The following is a 12,347-nucleotide window of genomic DNA, read 5'->3' on the forward strand; positions in this document are numbered from 1 at the left end:
CAGACCTGTTTACTCTAGGCTAGGCCATGCCATTAAAACGTGGATGTATACATATCTGATATGATAGCTTTAGATCTTACATGTAGAAAATGAGAAATAATCCATAATCTAACTGCAGTCCAAAATGGTTCATTCTCAACGTGTTAGGTGAGAGAAAAGGTCTTCTCATCCCAAACAGAGACAGACAGTGCCCTCTAGTGTATTGCAGTGGTAAGACATAGGCTAGACTATAAATGAGGGGTAACAGTTACAACGGATATGAAATTCTTCTTTTGGGTAGGCTAGCCAGCCTATAATTATACCGGTATATACCCTGTAAAAGATTAATAGGGATATGGCTATTTGCTGTTTCATGGAGGGTTCAGAGGAATATGAACATAGCCCTAGGCTAATTGAAGTCAAAGTCTTCTGGAAGAGCATTTTATGTTTTCATCTTAAAACAACTTCTCCTTCATGTGGCAACATAGTGTCAAATATGACAACACAAGACAAGTTGTTAATGTTACATGTTACAATGTCACAATCTTAGGCTACATGTTACACCTTTCTACTTATCAATGCTGTTTAATTTATGACGCATTGCTGATAGAAGACAAGTCGACTGAGCGGCCATTGCCTTGCAGGCTCACGATGTAATGATGATGATAATATTATGATGATGAGGCTACTGTTATTCAGAGGTGACATCAACGAGATATCGCCCCTTTTTATTTATGTAGGCCTAGCCAACAGAAGATGGTCACCAAAAACAGCTGAATCCGACTGTGTAAAATGTTACTCATTACACAAAATCCTATACGTTAAATAGATAGGCATATATTTATTTTGACCATTCTCTCAATCGATGAAAACAACAGCACCAATGTGACTGGTGCGCTTCACTGCTGCGTTTTCGCGTGCGTCATATATTTTTCATAGAGTAGGCCTGCGGGAGTTGTAGTTCTTTTGGACAATTGAAAACTGAGCAATTGTGTCTATAATGTGATATTTCGGATATGTATAAGGCAAACGCACCTGTTTCAAATGCCTATCTTAATGCTGTACGTCAAACAACTGTACTGTTCATACTAGTCATAAGGGAATGTCAGAGTATTATATTATAAAAGCCCATTAGTAAAATGAATGAGCAGCTAGGACTTCCGGGTCTTCATGGCGATTTCGGGAGAGGGGCGAACCAGTGTTTACTTCCGGATTTCCTGTATGTGCCAGAGCTTGATCACAGCAGCGGTAGCGTTAGCAGCTGAACAACCTCTCCAAGGGTTCATGACCGATAGCTCAGTTGTGCTAGCAGTTGACTGGGTGCCTTTTGATTCCATTTTTGAACAACCGCTTGCCTGGACAAATCAGAGCGTCCAGGCTTCGCAGTCCAGGCTATCGGGTTAGACACTGTGAGTTGCAACCCTTCGTTTGAGCTAATCTCAAAGTCAATGCTGTCCTTCCGAGGAACGGTTGTTAGAAGAGCTGCACCACCGGTCCCACTGTTAGCTTCTAATCGTTCATGCTCTTTTTAATTACAGACCTTTATTTCAGAGATTTTCAAAAACGTTTAACATCATCAGAGCCTGAAGGCGACCAAAACCTATCCGAACGGAGGAGGATTAAACGCGGGAGTTGGGGGTACCCGAATAAATAGAAGGGGACGCCTCCAGCTTTCGTTGGATTCATCCTCTCGACCATTATGGATTGGTTAATGGGGTGAGTAGTCTCATACATTATTGGATTTTCCCTGGGTGTGGCTGCGTAGTTTGCATGATGAACTTGATTTATAGCCTTAAACAAACAAAACATAATCAGCAAAACGTTGGTTTGTCTACGGACAAACGTCACGCGACTCAGCCAGCAGAGATATCTGGATTTCTCACTTGTCTCATCACTTCGAACTTCAAACTGGCTACTGTGCGATGCTTTCATTTTGCATTACGTCAATGAGCAATTTCGTCGCTTATGGTCAACATTTGGTTATGATGAAGATAAACAACGGAAACTTTCGTTTTGGCTTTGAAATGCATATTTTTTGTCCATGGCAACAACAGCCCATCTCCAAGGCAGTCCTTGGCGGCTAGCAAGGAGCAGAGCTAGGCTAAGTTGTGGCTGTTGCAAGGTGCATTTCATGCGTAACGTTCCAGCCAGGCCTCCTTTACTTAGGCTATTCCCATACCAATCTGATTATAGTTCATAGTATCATTGCATATAACTGTATTATACCGAAATGACATACTGTGTTTTGATATTTATTTTGCGTCGTCATGCTTTTTTGTTTATCCCCGAGGTGTAAATTAGCGTCTCCATGGTTGAGAACTTCTGTAGAAGTGTTGGAAATATGCTGACGCTATGTCAACGAAATTGCAGTTTGACTCAACGCTGAATGGCTTGTTTAAGTATCGGTTTCAATTTTGCCCTTCTACAGCCTATATTATTCTGAGATGCTTCAGAAATGTCAGGTTAATCTCTTTACCTGAAACCTGTTCACTGGGAAAGCAGTCTTGATGAGGCTGGAGAGGTCTCTTCTATAATTAACCCGGTGCTATCTGCTCCTTGGTAGTCCTATTTCATCTCATTGTTACGCATGATTTATTATGCAAAACAGTCTGCAGTGACGAATTACTAGGTGTCAGGCTTTTACAGAGGTTTGGAATAACTTGTGTGCTAGCTAGGTCTATGTGTTATTGTTTGAGTCTCCCTAGTACCACATAACACGGTCTGTCACTGTTTTAAAATGACCCTGAATCATTTGTATTGGGTGACAAAAGGTGTCATGTTGAGGATTATTTGGATACCTAAGATGTGTGACCTTGTTATGCTTGAGCAACATTGTTGTAATTTGTAAGCAGTCCTTTAATAGGGTTAGCCTATTCTTTGTCATTAACTATGCATGTTTTATTTTTTTCCTAATGGACAATTCAAGACCTTATATTCTGAATCGGTTTTTTATTTAAAAAAAATATTATTGAATTTTGATGCTAGTCCTGCATAGCGCACATATTCATTGTGTCTTACGATGTTAATCAGTTGTTCCTGTCAGAGGTATTTAATCCAGAATATTAATAGAATTCTGAATCTGGAATATGGACTTAACTTTAATATTGTGTTCCTCTACATCTCTCTTCCTTGTGTGCTTTTGTGCATTCCTCAAAAAATGTGGAAGAGATGGCGTAATGTTTCAAATTCCTGTTCACATGTGCTTCAGATTTCACATTTTCAATGTTTTAAACTGTGTGTGTGTGAGGAGGAGAGGTAGATGTGTGTGTGTGTGTGTGTGTGTGTGTGTGTGTGTGTGGGTGGGGGTGGGTGGGTGACAGGAATGCAAGCCAACAGCCATGTAAACCAGCCCGGCATGCTTCTTTCTCACATGTCACAGATGTTGGTTGGGAGGTATGAAACGGTCTGTAATCATGTGTGTAATTAGGTCTGCACAGACTTATCTTTATCTCAGCATGTCTGTCTGACGAGTGACGACTGGCTTTCCAGCAAGCGCAGTGTTTAGCCTGGGTCTCAGCAGCATGTTGTGTAGTAGCCCAGGTCTCGGTCATCATTGTTGCCTGTCTGTTGTGTGCAAGCACTCGCTTACCCAAAATAAAGGTAAGGCTAAGTGCACCACTTGTCTATGCAGGCCTTAAACCTAAATCTCTATTATCATTTTGACAACAGCAGCAGCAATGTGCCCTGCAGTGTAGGGAGCGTCCTAAATTAAACTGACTTGGCATCACAGTTCAAATTTCCATGTGGTGTAATACGATCACTGATGTTTAAAATGCACTTTCAGAAGGGGAGAACTCCATCACCAAGGTGTGTATTTCAGAGACAGGTGAACCCAGACCTGGCACATAGTACTGTCATGCTTGCTTGATGCACAACCCAAACATGTCCCCTCCCCCTCCAGTTTTTGGGTTCATAGAAGCCTGGGTAGTTTGTAGGCTATTTCTGATGTCCTCTGGCTTGTGTGCAGAGGAGTGACCTTTACTTGCAGGCCTGTGCTGCCTTGATGTACCTGCTGTGATGCATGGAAGCTGCCCTCGGCCGGGGAATGCTTCCTGGGTATGCCCTCCCGCCTGGGCCTGGTTGTTGAAGTGAGTGCAGCTGCTCTGGAGCTCCTGGACGAGCTCAGGACCCAGCCCTGCAGAGGTGTGGGAGAAAGGAGGAGAGGGAGAGGGAGAGAGTGGCCCTGGCTGGCATGCCTCTCCTTGTCCCTCTGCATTAGTTGTAATTGGGAGTGACTGGCCGTCCCGGAATAGAAACACTCGCTGCTCTTAGGTGGTGTTTACGAGGAGCCTGCGCTGGGCCGATGCTGATTAGCCGAGACGCTTGTCTCCGCGGCCCTCTGCCCACTCCGTGCTCGCTCCAGGCCATGTCAGGTGCGTGGCCAGTCTTCCAGCTGCAGTCAGATGTGACCTGTGTGATGCCTTTGCCTCTTTGCAGTTAAAGGCTCGAGTATAGTTGTGGATTGGAGGACATCTACTGCGTGTCTTGAAGCACTTGCATATTTGCATAGGACATTTTGCAACATTCATGCTTTGTCATCATGTCTTAAAATATGCGGCTAAGTTTATTGATTAAATAATCCCATAATTATTTGTTCTATACTATTTATCTGTTTACTATCTATACAGACCACTGTAGGTAATATTAGTGTTGTTCTTGTATTTTGTGATCTGAATCACATCTCACTCCATGACCAAACCCCTGAAACATGGCCATATTTTTACTCTGAAACATGTCCATATTTTTACTCTGAAAGATGGCCATATTTTGGGCTGTGTCATAATAAATCTGAATAATTTGACAAAGGCTGTACAGTTCAGCTGGAGGAGGATGGGGAAGAAGAGAGGAGAGGAGGGGAGGATAGAGGAGAGGAGGGGAGGATAGAGGAGAGGAGGGGGGAGACTCCGGGCGGACGTGCGCTGCCCTGTGCTGTGTGCTCATGCGAGAGGCAGCGAGGCCAGCGGCGCACTGATGTGCTCTCTACTAGTGTGATGTGCTCTCTACTAGTGTGATGTGCTCTCTACTAGTGTGATGTGCTCTCTACTAGTGTGATGTGCTCTCTACTAGTGTGATGTGCTCTCTACTAGTGTGAGGGCTACAAGATGACCGCTCTCTACTAGTGTGATGTGCTCTCCACTAGTGTGAGGGCTACAAGATGACCGCTCTCTACTAGTGTGATGTGCTCTCTACTAGTGTGATGTGCTCTCTACTAGTGTGAGGGCTACAAGATGACCGCTCTCTACTAGTGTGATGTGCTCTCTACTAGTGTGATGTGCTCTCTACTAGTGTGAGGGCTACAAGATGACCGCTCTCTATTAGTGTGATGTGCTCTCCACTAGTGTGAGGGCTACAAGATGACCGCTCTCTACTAGTGTGATGTGCTCTCTACTAGTGTGATGTGCTCTCTACTAGTGTGAGGGCTACAAGATGACCGCTCTCTACTAGTGTGATGTGCTCTCTACTAGTGTGAGGGCTACAAGATGACCGCTCTCTACTAGTGTGATGTGCTCTCTACTAGTGTGAGGGCTACAAGATGACCGCTCTCTACTAGTGTGATGTGCTCTCTACTAGTGTGAGGGCTACAAGATGACCGCTCTCTACTAGTGTGATGTGCTCTCTACTAGTGTGAGGGCTACAAGATGACCGCTCTCTATTAGTGTGATGTGCTCTCCACTAGTGTGAGGGCTACAAGATGACCGCTCTCTACTAGTGTGATGTGCTCTCTACTAGTGTGAGGGCTACAAGATGACCGCTCTCTACTAGTGTGATGTGCTCTCTACTAGTGTGAGGGCTACAAGATGACCGCTCTCTACTAGTGTGATGTGCTCTCTACTAGTGTGAGGGCTACAAGATGACCGCTCTCTACTAGTGTGATGTGCTCTCTACTAGTGTGATGTGCTCTCTACTAGTGTGAGGGCTACAAGATGACCGCTCTCAGTGATGTGCTCTCTACTAGTGTGAGGGCTACAAGATGACCGCTCTCTACTAGTGTGAGGGCTACAAGATGACCGCTCTCAGTGATGTGCTCTCTACCAGTGTGAGGGCTACAAGATGACCGCTCTCAGGAATAATGGGGCAAGAGGGACTCAAGGGCCTCAAGTGTCCTCCTGCGTCCTCCCTGCGTAACGCATTCAGGAAGGAAGGATGGAGAGAGAGGCTCGGCTACGCTGCACCGAGCGAAGGAGCAGAGAGGATGGAGGGAGAGAGAGATGGCAGGATGAAAGGAGAGAGAGAGAGAGAGAGAGAGAGCTGTGCCCATGCTCCCTGGCGCTGACCAGCTCGGCGGAACGTCCTGACAGGCGGCTGGGCTGAGGACCAGTGGGGGCGAGTAGCGGGTGAGCGGGACTCCTGCTGGCGAAGCCCCGGCTCATGCTAACATGACAACTCAGCGCCACTAACTCCACTCACATCCTTCACAGATGTGCTCATTCTGGCAAAATGGAGCCAATGCAGAAAGAATTAGATTTTGGGTTTTGGTTTTGTCATTCTGATTCCCACCGTGCACCGTGCAGTTAAAATATGAAACGCATGGCAAAATGAATAACATAACAGTTTGTCTCTGTCCACTTGTTTTGTTCTTTCACACTTCAATTGTGAAAAGCCGGTCTGTGACGAACTATGGGGGTATTTTCTGAGTCATGAGGGACATGAAGAGGCTGTCTGTCTCCCTCTGAGCTTTGATGTGGACGCGGTCATGCCACATGAAGGCCGCTGCTGCGGCTGAAAGCTTAAAGAGGGAATATGCCTGCCGAGCATGATTCAGAAGGGCAACCAGACCTGGCACTGCTAACAGCTAATGCTAATGCTAATGTTAGAGTCATGTTCACAGGGCTCAGTTGCTGTCACTTCCTTACTGCGTTCCAGCAGCACACACAGCCCTGAGGTGCGGAAAGCAGCAGAGACATGGGATAAGTGTGTGGACTAAAATGTCAGATGGAAGGAAGCAGCCAGTGGCGCCATGATGGGCTATAGCGTATCCATGATATTGGTGTAAAAGAAATGATAGAATTTCAGTTGCTGTTGCTGAACTGAAATCTGTGTGCTTTCATGTGGTGACATCATCTAATTTCCCACCCCAAAAGCAAATATGTGTTTGAAACACTGGTGTGTATTATTATGGAGTTTTCGTTTTGGTCAGGTGTTTACCCTACAGTCTCATGTTTAACATAAATCAAATTGCAGTGAGGACGTAATGGCAGTGTGGCTGTAGAGATCACTTGTGTTGATTCAGCCCGTTGGTGTTTGCCTGTATTCAGTAGTGCTGATGTCAGACATTGTGCTTAACCAGCTCCCCGACATGAGTGAGGAGAGATTGAAGCAGGAAGTGGCAAGGAGGTGAAAGAACAGAAAGCACATGTGTTGTTAGGCAGGTTTTCAGTGCGGATGGTAGAGGTATGGTCAGCATTGCAAGCACAACATCTTGACATTAGAAAAAAAAAGGACATGCAGATGACGCTTTAAGAATAGAATGGCTGGTGTGGCTTTAATGATTTCTAATCGTGGACCCTTGCGCATGCTGAACAGTACTCTAATGCTGAACCTGTTTATTTCTGGTTGCGCTCAGTCTGTGAGGCAACACTGAAAGGGCAGCTTGTTATTTGGTGTGTAAAAGCCATGCTGCAGTGTTAAGTGCGGATAATCTAATCCTTTGTATTATTTACAACAGAGCAGGGAGGTTTGGGCAATGTAAAGCCAAGAATGTAAGATGGCAAATGATTGTGTGTGTGTGTGTGTGTGTGTCTGTGTCTGTCTGTCTGAATCTGTGTTTGTGTTTGTGCGTAAATCCTAAAGCCAGAACTCAAGTGAATGCAGAGAAAGCTACTAGAGGGCTAGGCTGGAGCACAGAGATGAACTGTTTAGCGCAGGCCTTAAGCTAGCATGGTGCATGTCTTTGGGCATAGAGATGAACTGTTTAGCGCAGGCCTTAAGCTAGCATGGTGCATGTCTTTGGGCAAGGTCACCCTGCGGTGAAGCATGCAAAGTGAGTGGAGGAGAGCATGTCAGGGCTCCACCTGGAATGTGTTTTTTTTGTTGTTGTTTTTTTTCATGTGTGTCTTCCAGATGTGTCCAGACATGAAGCGATTTGTTCCATCGGCGTCCCTGATTTACATTTGGTTCCAGGCCTCTCGCTTGTGCAACCACCATCTTAATATATCTCATCTGAATTGAGCACGGCGAACGATTACTTCATTACATCGTATCGATTGCACTGTGCCCGACACGGCTTGCTCAATTAAGCCTTCGCACATTATGTTAACAAGCAGACTAATGCCGTGTCTGCCTCCACCGTTGTATTTAACACGTGATTAGGTCCCGCGCATCTGTCAGTGTGATTGATTGCGCGTGGCGGCGTTGTTGCGGTGGCTGTTGTTTTTCTGGAAGTCATGGCCGTGCGTAATGCGCTGCCTCTGTCTCACTGGTCGCACGCGGAGATGCTGACGTCGACCGGGGGCTGCTGTGGCAGTGGCTGTTGCTGCTCGACTTCGGGAGGGGGTTGGGGGCGGGGGCGTATGGGCTGCTTGCGTGCATCGGGTGAGTCAGCGTTGACCCCTGGTGGTGACGCGCACGGCTGCGCCTGTGCCACCGTGGGTCCCTCAGGCGCTCGGCCGCTCGGCCGCCTCCATGTGCCCAGTCTGACTCTGCTCTGGAAGAGAGAAGGAAAGGGAGACAGAAAGAGCAGAGGGACGCAGGCCACCGCTGCAGGGAACGGCCAGCTTTTTATAGAGCCCAGGCTTGGCCCCGCTAGGAGGAAGAAGGGAGGGAGGGAGAGAGAGAGAGAGAGAGAGAGAGAGAGAGAAACAGAGAAAGAGAGAGAGAGGCTGAGGATGTGTGCAGTGTCCTCACTCATCTTCACTGGGGGCTTTCATGTTCTCTCCGTCGCTGGCGTTGTGCATCCCCCTGCCCCCCCCCGTCCCCCCATCCTCCTGCATGCTGTGCAGCCCTCACACTTGTGCTTTCACGTCTTAAAATAGCCCCTGACGGCCAAAAGAGGAAGTGTAGCATGACCTGTAAAAGAAAGAAAGAGGCGACCAAAGAGCTCCATTATTGGGAGAAAAGAAGTGCGTATGTGCATGTGTGTGAGAGTCTAACAAGCACTCCTACACAGCACCACTCTACATATCTGTATCTGGAGCATCAAGGGAACACAAGAGCACAAGGGTGTGTGGAAGTGCCAATAAGAGGCATGGATGGATGTGCACCAGGATATGTGAATGGCCTAATGAATGAATGAATGACTGAATAAATGAATAAACTGAATGGGTAGAGGGTGGAAGAGAGGCAAGGTAAGCTGAGCGTGGGGGCCAGTGCAGGCTCACTGAACTCACCATGCTGGCTGGAGAGCTGCAGCAGCAGCCTGTGTTTGCCCTTGCAAGGAGCAGAATGGCTCTTTAATTGGATTAGGGCACGTCATATCAGAGCGCTTGTTGGGAGCTGTCCCCCGCCCCCCACCTGACAATCCCACAACACAACACTGAAGGCTGAACTCGAACCCAGAATGGAGACACTGCACCAGGACACACACACCCACACGCACAACTCACTCACACAATGAACACTGTGCAGCATCCTGATCTAGAACTAACAACAACACACACACACACACGCAGGTGTAAGCACACATACACATTCAGGTGCACTGCACCAAATCTGCTCTGTTCATGTAGTGTGCTGCTAAACCAACACCAGAACACCATCTGACACAATCCACAACCCCACCTGCATCAACAACGACACCGTAGAAATAGTGGACTGTTTCAAATACCTTGGACTCACCCTGGACAATAAACTCAGCTTTGAGCAACACACCACTGACATACAAAAACGCAGTCAACAGAGACTCTATGCCATCCGCAAGCTCAGATCACTTTCTGTTGCCCCCTGTCACCTGCTCCTTCTGTACAAAAGCATAGTCCAGCCCATCCTCCTCTACTGCCTTCCCTGCTTTTTCAACATGCTAACTGCTGCCAACAGAAACAGACTCACACGCATCACTCATACCGCAGCCAAAGCAATAGGCCTCCCCACCCCCAATCTATCAGATCTCAACAGTAAACTCACCCAGAACAGAGCACAGACCATCGCTCATGACCCCACCCACCCCCTCAATCCCTTCTTCATTCTGCTTCCATCAAGACGCAGATACAGGGCTATGGGGTGGAAGCGAGTACGCTTTGGGAAAAGCTTTGTGCCCTCTGCAATAGCAGCACTAAATAACACACAGCGGTGATGGATCACTGTGCCGCCCTCATTCCTCTGTAATGCCAACTGGTGATGGTTTTCCTGTTTGTATCTGTGTAAGGTGATGTATATGTGCTGTATATGTGCTGTTGTGATATATGTGCTGTATATGTGCTGTTAACATCTATGTGGGTGGGGTATGTGGTAACAGGGTGGTGGGTGAAGAACCGTAACTGTGTGTATCTATGTATTTCATGTCTGTGAGGCTTGTATGGTAGGTGAAAACAAATTTCCTATGTAAGGACAAATAAACTAACTAACTAACTAACTAAATGAGCTTAGTGTGTCCAGCCGCAAGTGTCCCGTGTGAGTAGAGGCATTGGCCCACTGTAGCCTCTTGGCTTTGGCAGTGAGCAGGAAGAGGAAGTACACACCTTTTTAAGAAATTCTATATGACTCATCCACTCTGAATTCATTCATGTGTTTTCACTGAAAATAACCTTCCACAAAATGATGCATTGCTTCCATGTATTGGGCCATGTTGTTGAAGCATTGCCGGCTAAATTAATTTTCAACTCGTGTGTGTGTGTGTGTGTGTGTGTGTTCGTTCTCCTCATAAATGCGAGAACATGCTAACTATTCTTATCCATTGGCCCACTGTAGCCTCTTGGCTTTGGCAGTGAGCAGGAAGAGGAAGTAGACACCTTTTTAAGAAATTCTATACGACTCATCCACTCTGAATTCATTTATGTGTTTTCACGGAAATAACCTTCCACAAAATGATGCATTGCTTCCATGTATTGGGCCATGTTGTTGAAGCATTGCCGGCTAAATTAATTTTCAACTCGTGTGTGTGTGTGTGTGTGTGTGGGTGTTCTCCTTCATAAATGCGAGACCTTTGGCAGGACACTGTAGCGTAACCTCCACAATGACCTAGCTAGGTCTGCAGGAGGATGTCCCAATGTTAGAAATGATGCACAACATATGGAGGCATAAGCCTAGTTCTGATCTATAACTTAGTACTACAGTTAAGAACAATACTATTCATACCCCTGTGACAGTGTCATTTTCAGTCAAAACAAACATATTGATAAAGAGAAAATCAGCATTACATCAATATTTGTCAGGGGTATGAATAATTTTTAACTGTATGTGGACATGTAGTCTTGATGTATGGCACTGTGTGTGTTTTTCTAAGGCAGCCAAATGCCAGTCTTACTGCACAGAGCTCCATGTGCCTTGCACTTCATGCTCAGTCTGGTGGTGGTGCCACTGCCTGCAGCCTGTTCTGCCTGTGTGTGTCCTGCTATGAATATAGCTGCAGTCTAATGAAGGGTAGGTGAGTGATCATGGCTTTCTTTACCAAGGAGCTTTGGGAGTGTGTGTGTGTGTGTGTGTGTGTGTGTGTGTGTGTGTGTGTGTGTGTGTGTGTGTGTGTGTGTGTGTGTGTGTGTGTGTGTGTGTGTGTGTGTGTGTGTGTGTGTGTGTGTGTGTGTGTGTGTGTGTGTGTGTGTGTGTGTGTGTGTGTGTGTGTGTGTGTTCCTTCTCTTCCTCTTTTTCTTGTCATTTTCATCTTTTCTATCATTCTTTCTGTTTTCCCCAAATAGTTTTGAGAGGAGTCTGGGGAATGGGACCCAGTCCATAAGCATAGACATTTTAGACACCTTTAACCAGCAGTCTTTAGCTGAGAGTGTCAACTTCAGCATTTATCTTTGAGACATCCTGTGTGTGTGTGTGTGTAATAGTTTAGTGGTGATGGTCTGTCTGGCCACAGCGTCTCTTAGCAGCAGCGAGAACCACAGAGCTACCTGACTTTGCATGCCGGCACATCTGACTTCCTCACTGCCTCGGCGTCCGCTTCGTGCGTCTGCTTGGTGCTCTATCAAACAAATGAATGCACCAGGTAACCACATGTGCTTTGCAAAGCTTTAGTGTGCAACCCGTCATGCCTACCAGATGAGTGACTGTGGTCTTGCCAATCAGCACCAGGGATCCAAATAACTGTGACACCAGTCATCACCAGGGATTCAAATAACTGTGACACCAGTCAGCACCAGGGATCCAAATAACTGTGACACCAGTCAGCACCAGGGATCCAAATAACTGTAACACCAGTCAGCACCAGATATCTAACTTGCATGCAGCAGTGTGGTTTACTCTGCTAGTAGGCCTAGCTCTCGTGCATCTCT

The 12,347-nt window shown here is 46.5% G+C and overlaps 1 protein-coding gene across 2 annotated transcripts in view; it reads left to right on the plus strand.

The window, feature by feature from the left end:
- Nucleotides 1-1,249: 1,249 nt before the first annotated feature.
- The window catches only part of LOC143125518 (MOB kinase activator 2-like), a 45,398-nt gene continuing 34,300 nt past the window's right edge, over nt 1,250-12,347 (plus strand). The window contains exons 1-2 of one of the 2 annotated variants that reach the window (XM_076287066.1): nt 1,250-1,388; nt 1,518-1,695. In XM_076287066.1, coding sequence (XP_076143181.1) covers nt 1,679-1,695 — 17 coding nt within the window. In that variant the 5' untranslated portion in view covers nt 1,250-1,388; nt 1,518-1,678. Of the gene's footprint in view, nt 1,389-1,444; nt 1,696-12,347 lie in introns of those variants that run through there. The other variant, XM_076287067.1, reaches the window with a different exon arrangement.

This window comes from Alosa pseudoharengus, unplaced genomic scaffold (genome assembly GCF_046254945.1).
Source record: "Alosa pseudoharengus isolate Yale_2024_CS ecotype anadromous, Long Island Sound unplaced genomic scaffold, YU_APseudo_1.1 YU_APseudo_1.1_scf_16, whole genome shotgun sequence".
Classification (NCBI taxonomy): Eukaryota; Metazoa; Chordata; class Actinopteri; order Clupeiformes; family Clupeidae; genus Alosa; species Alosa pseudoharengus.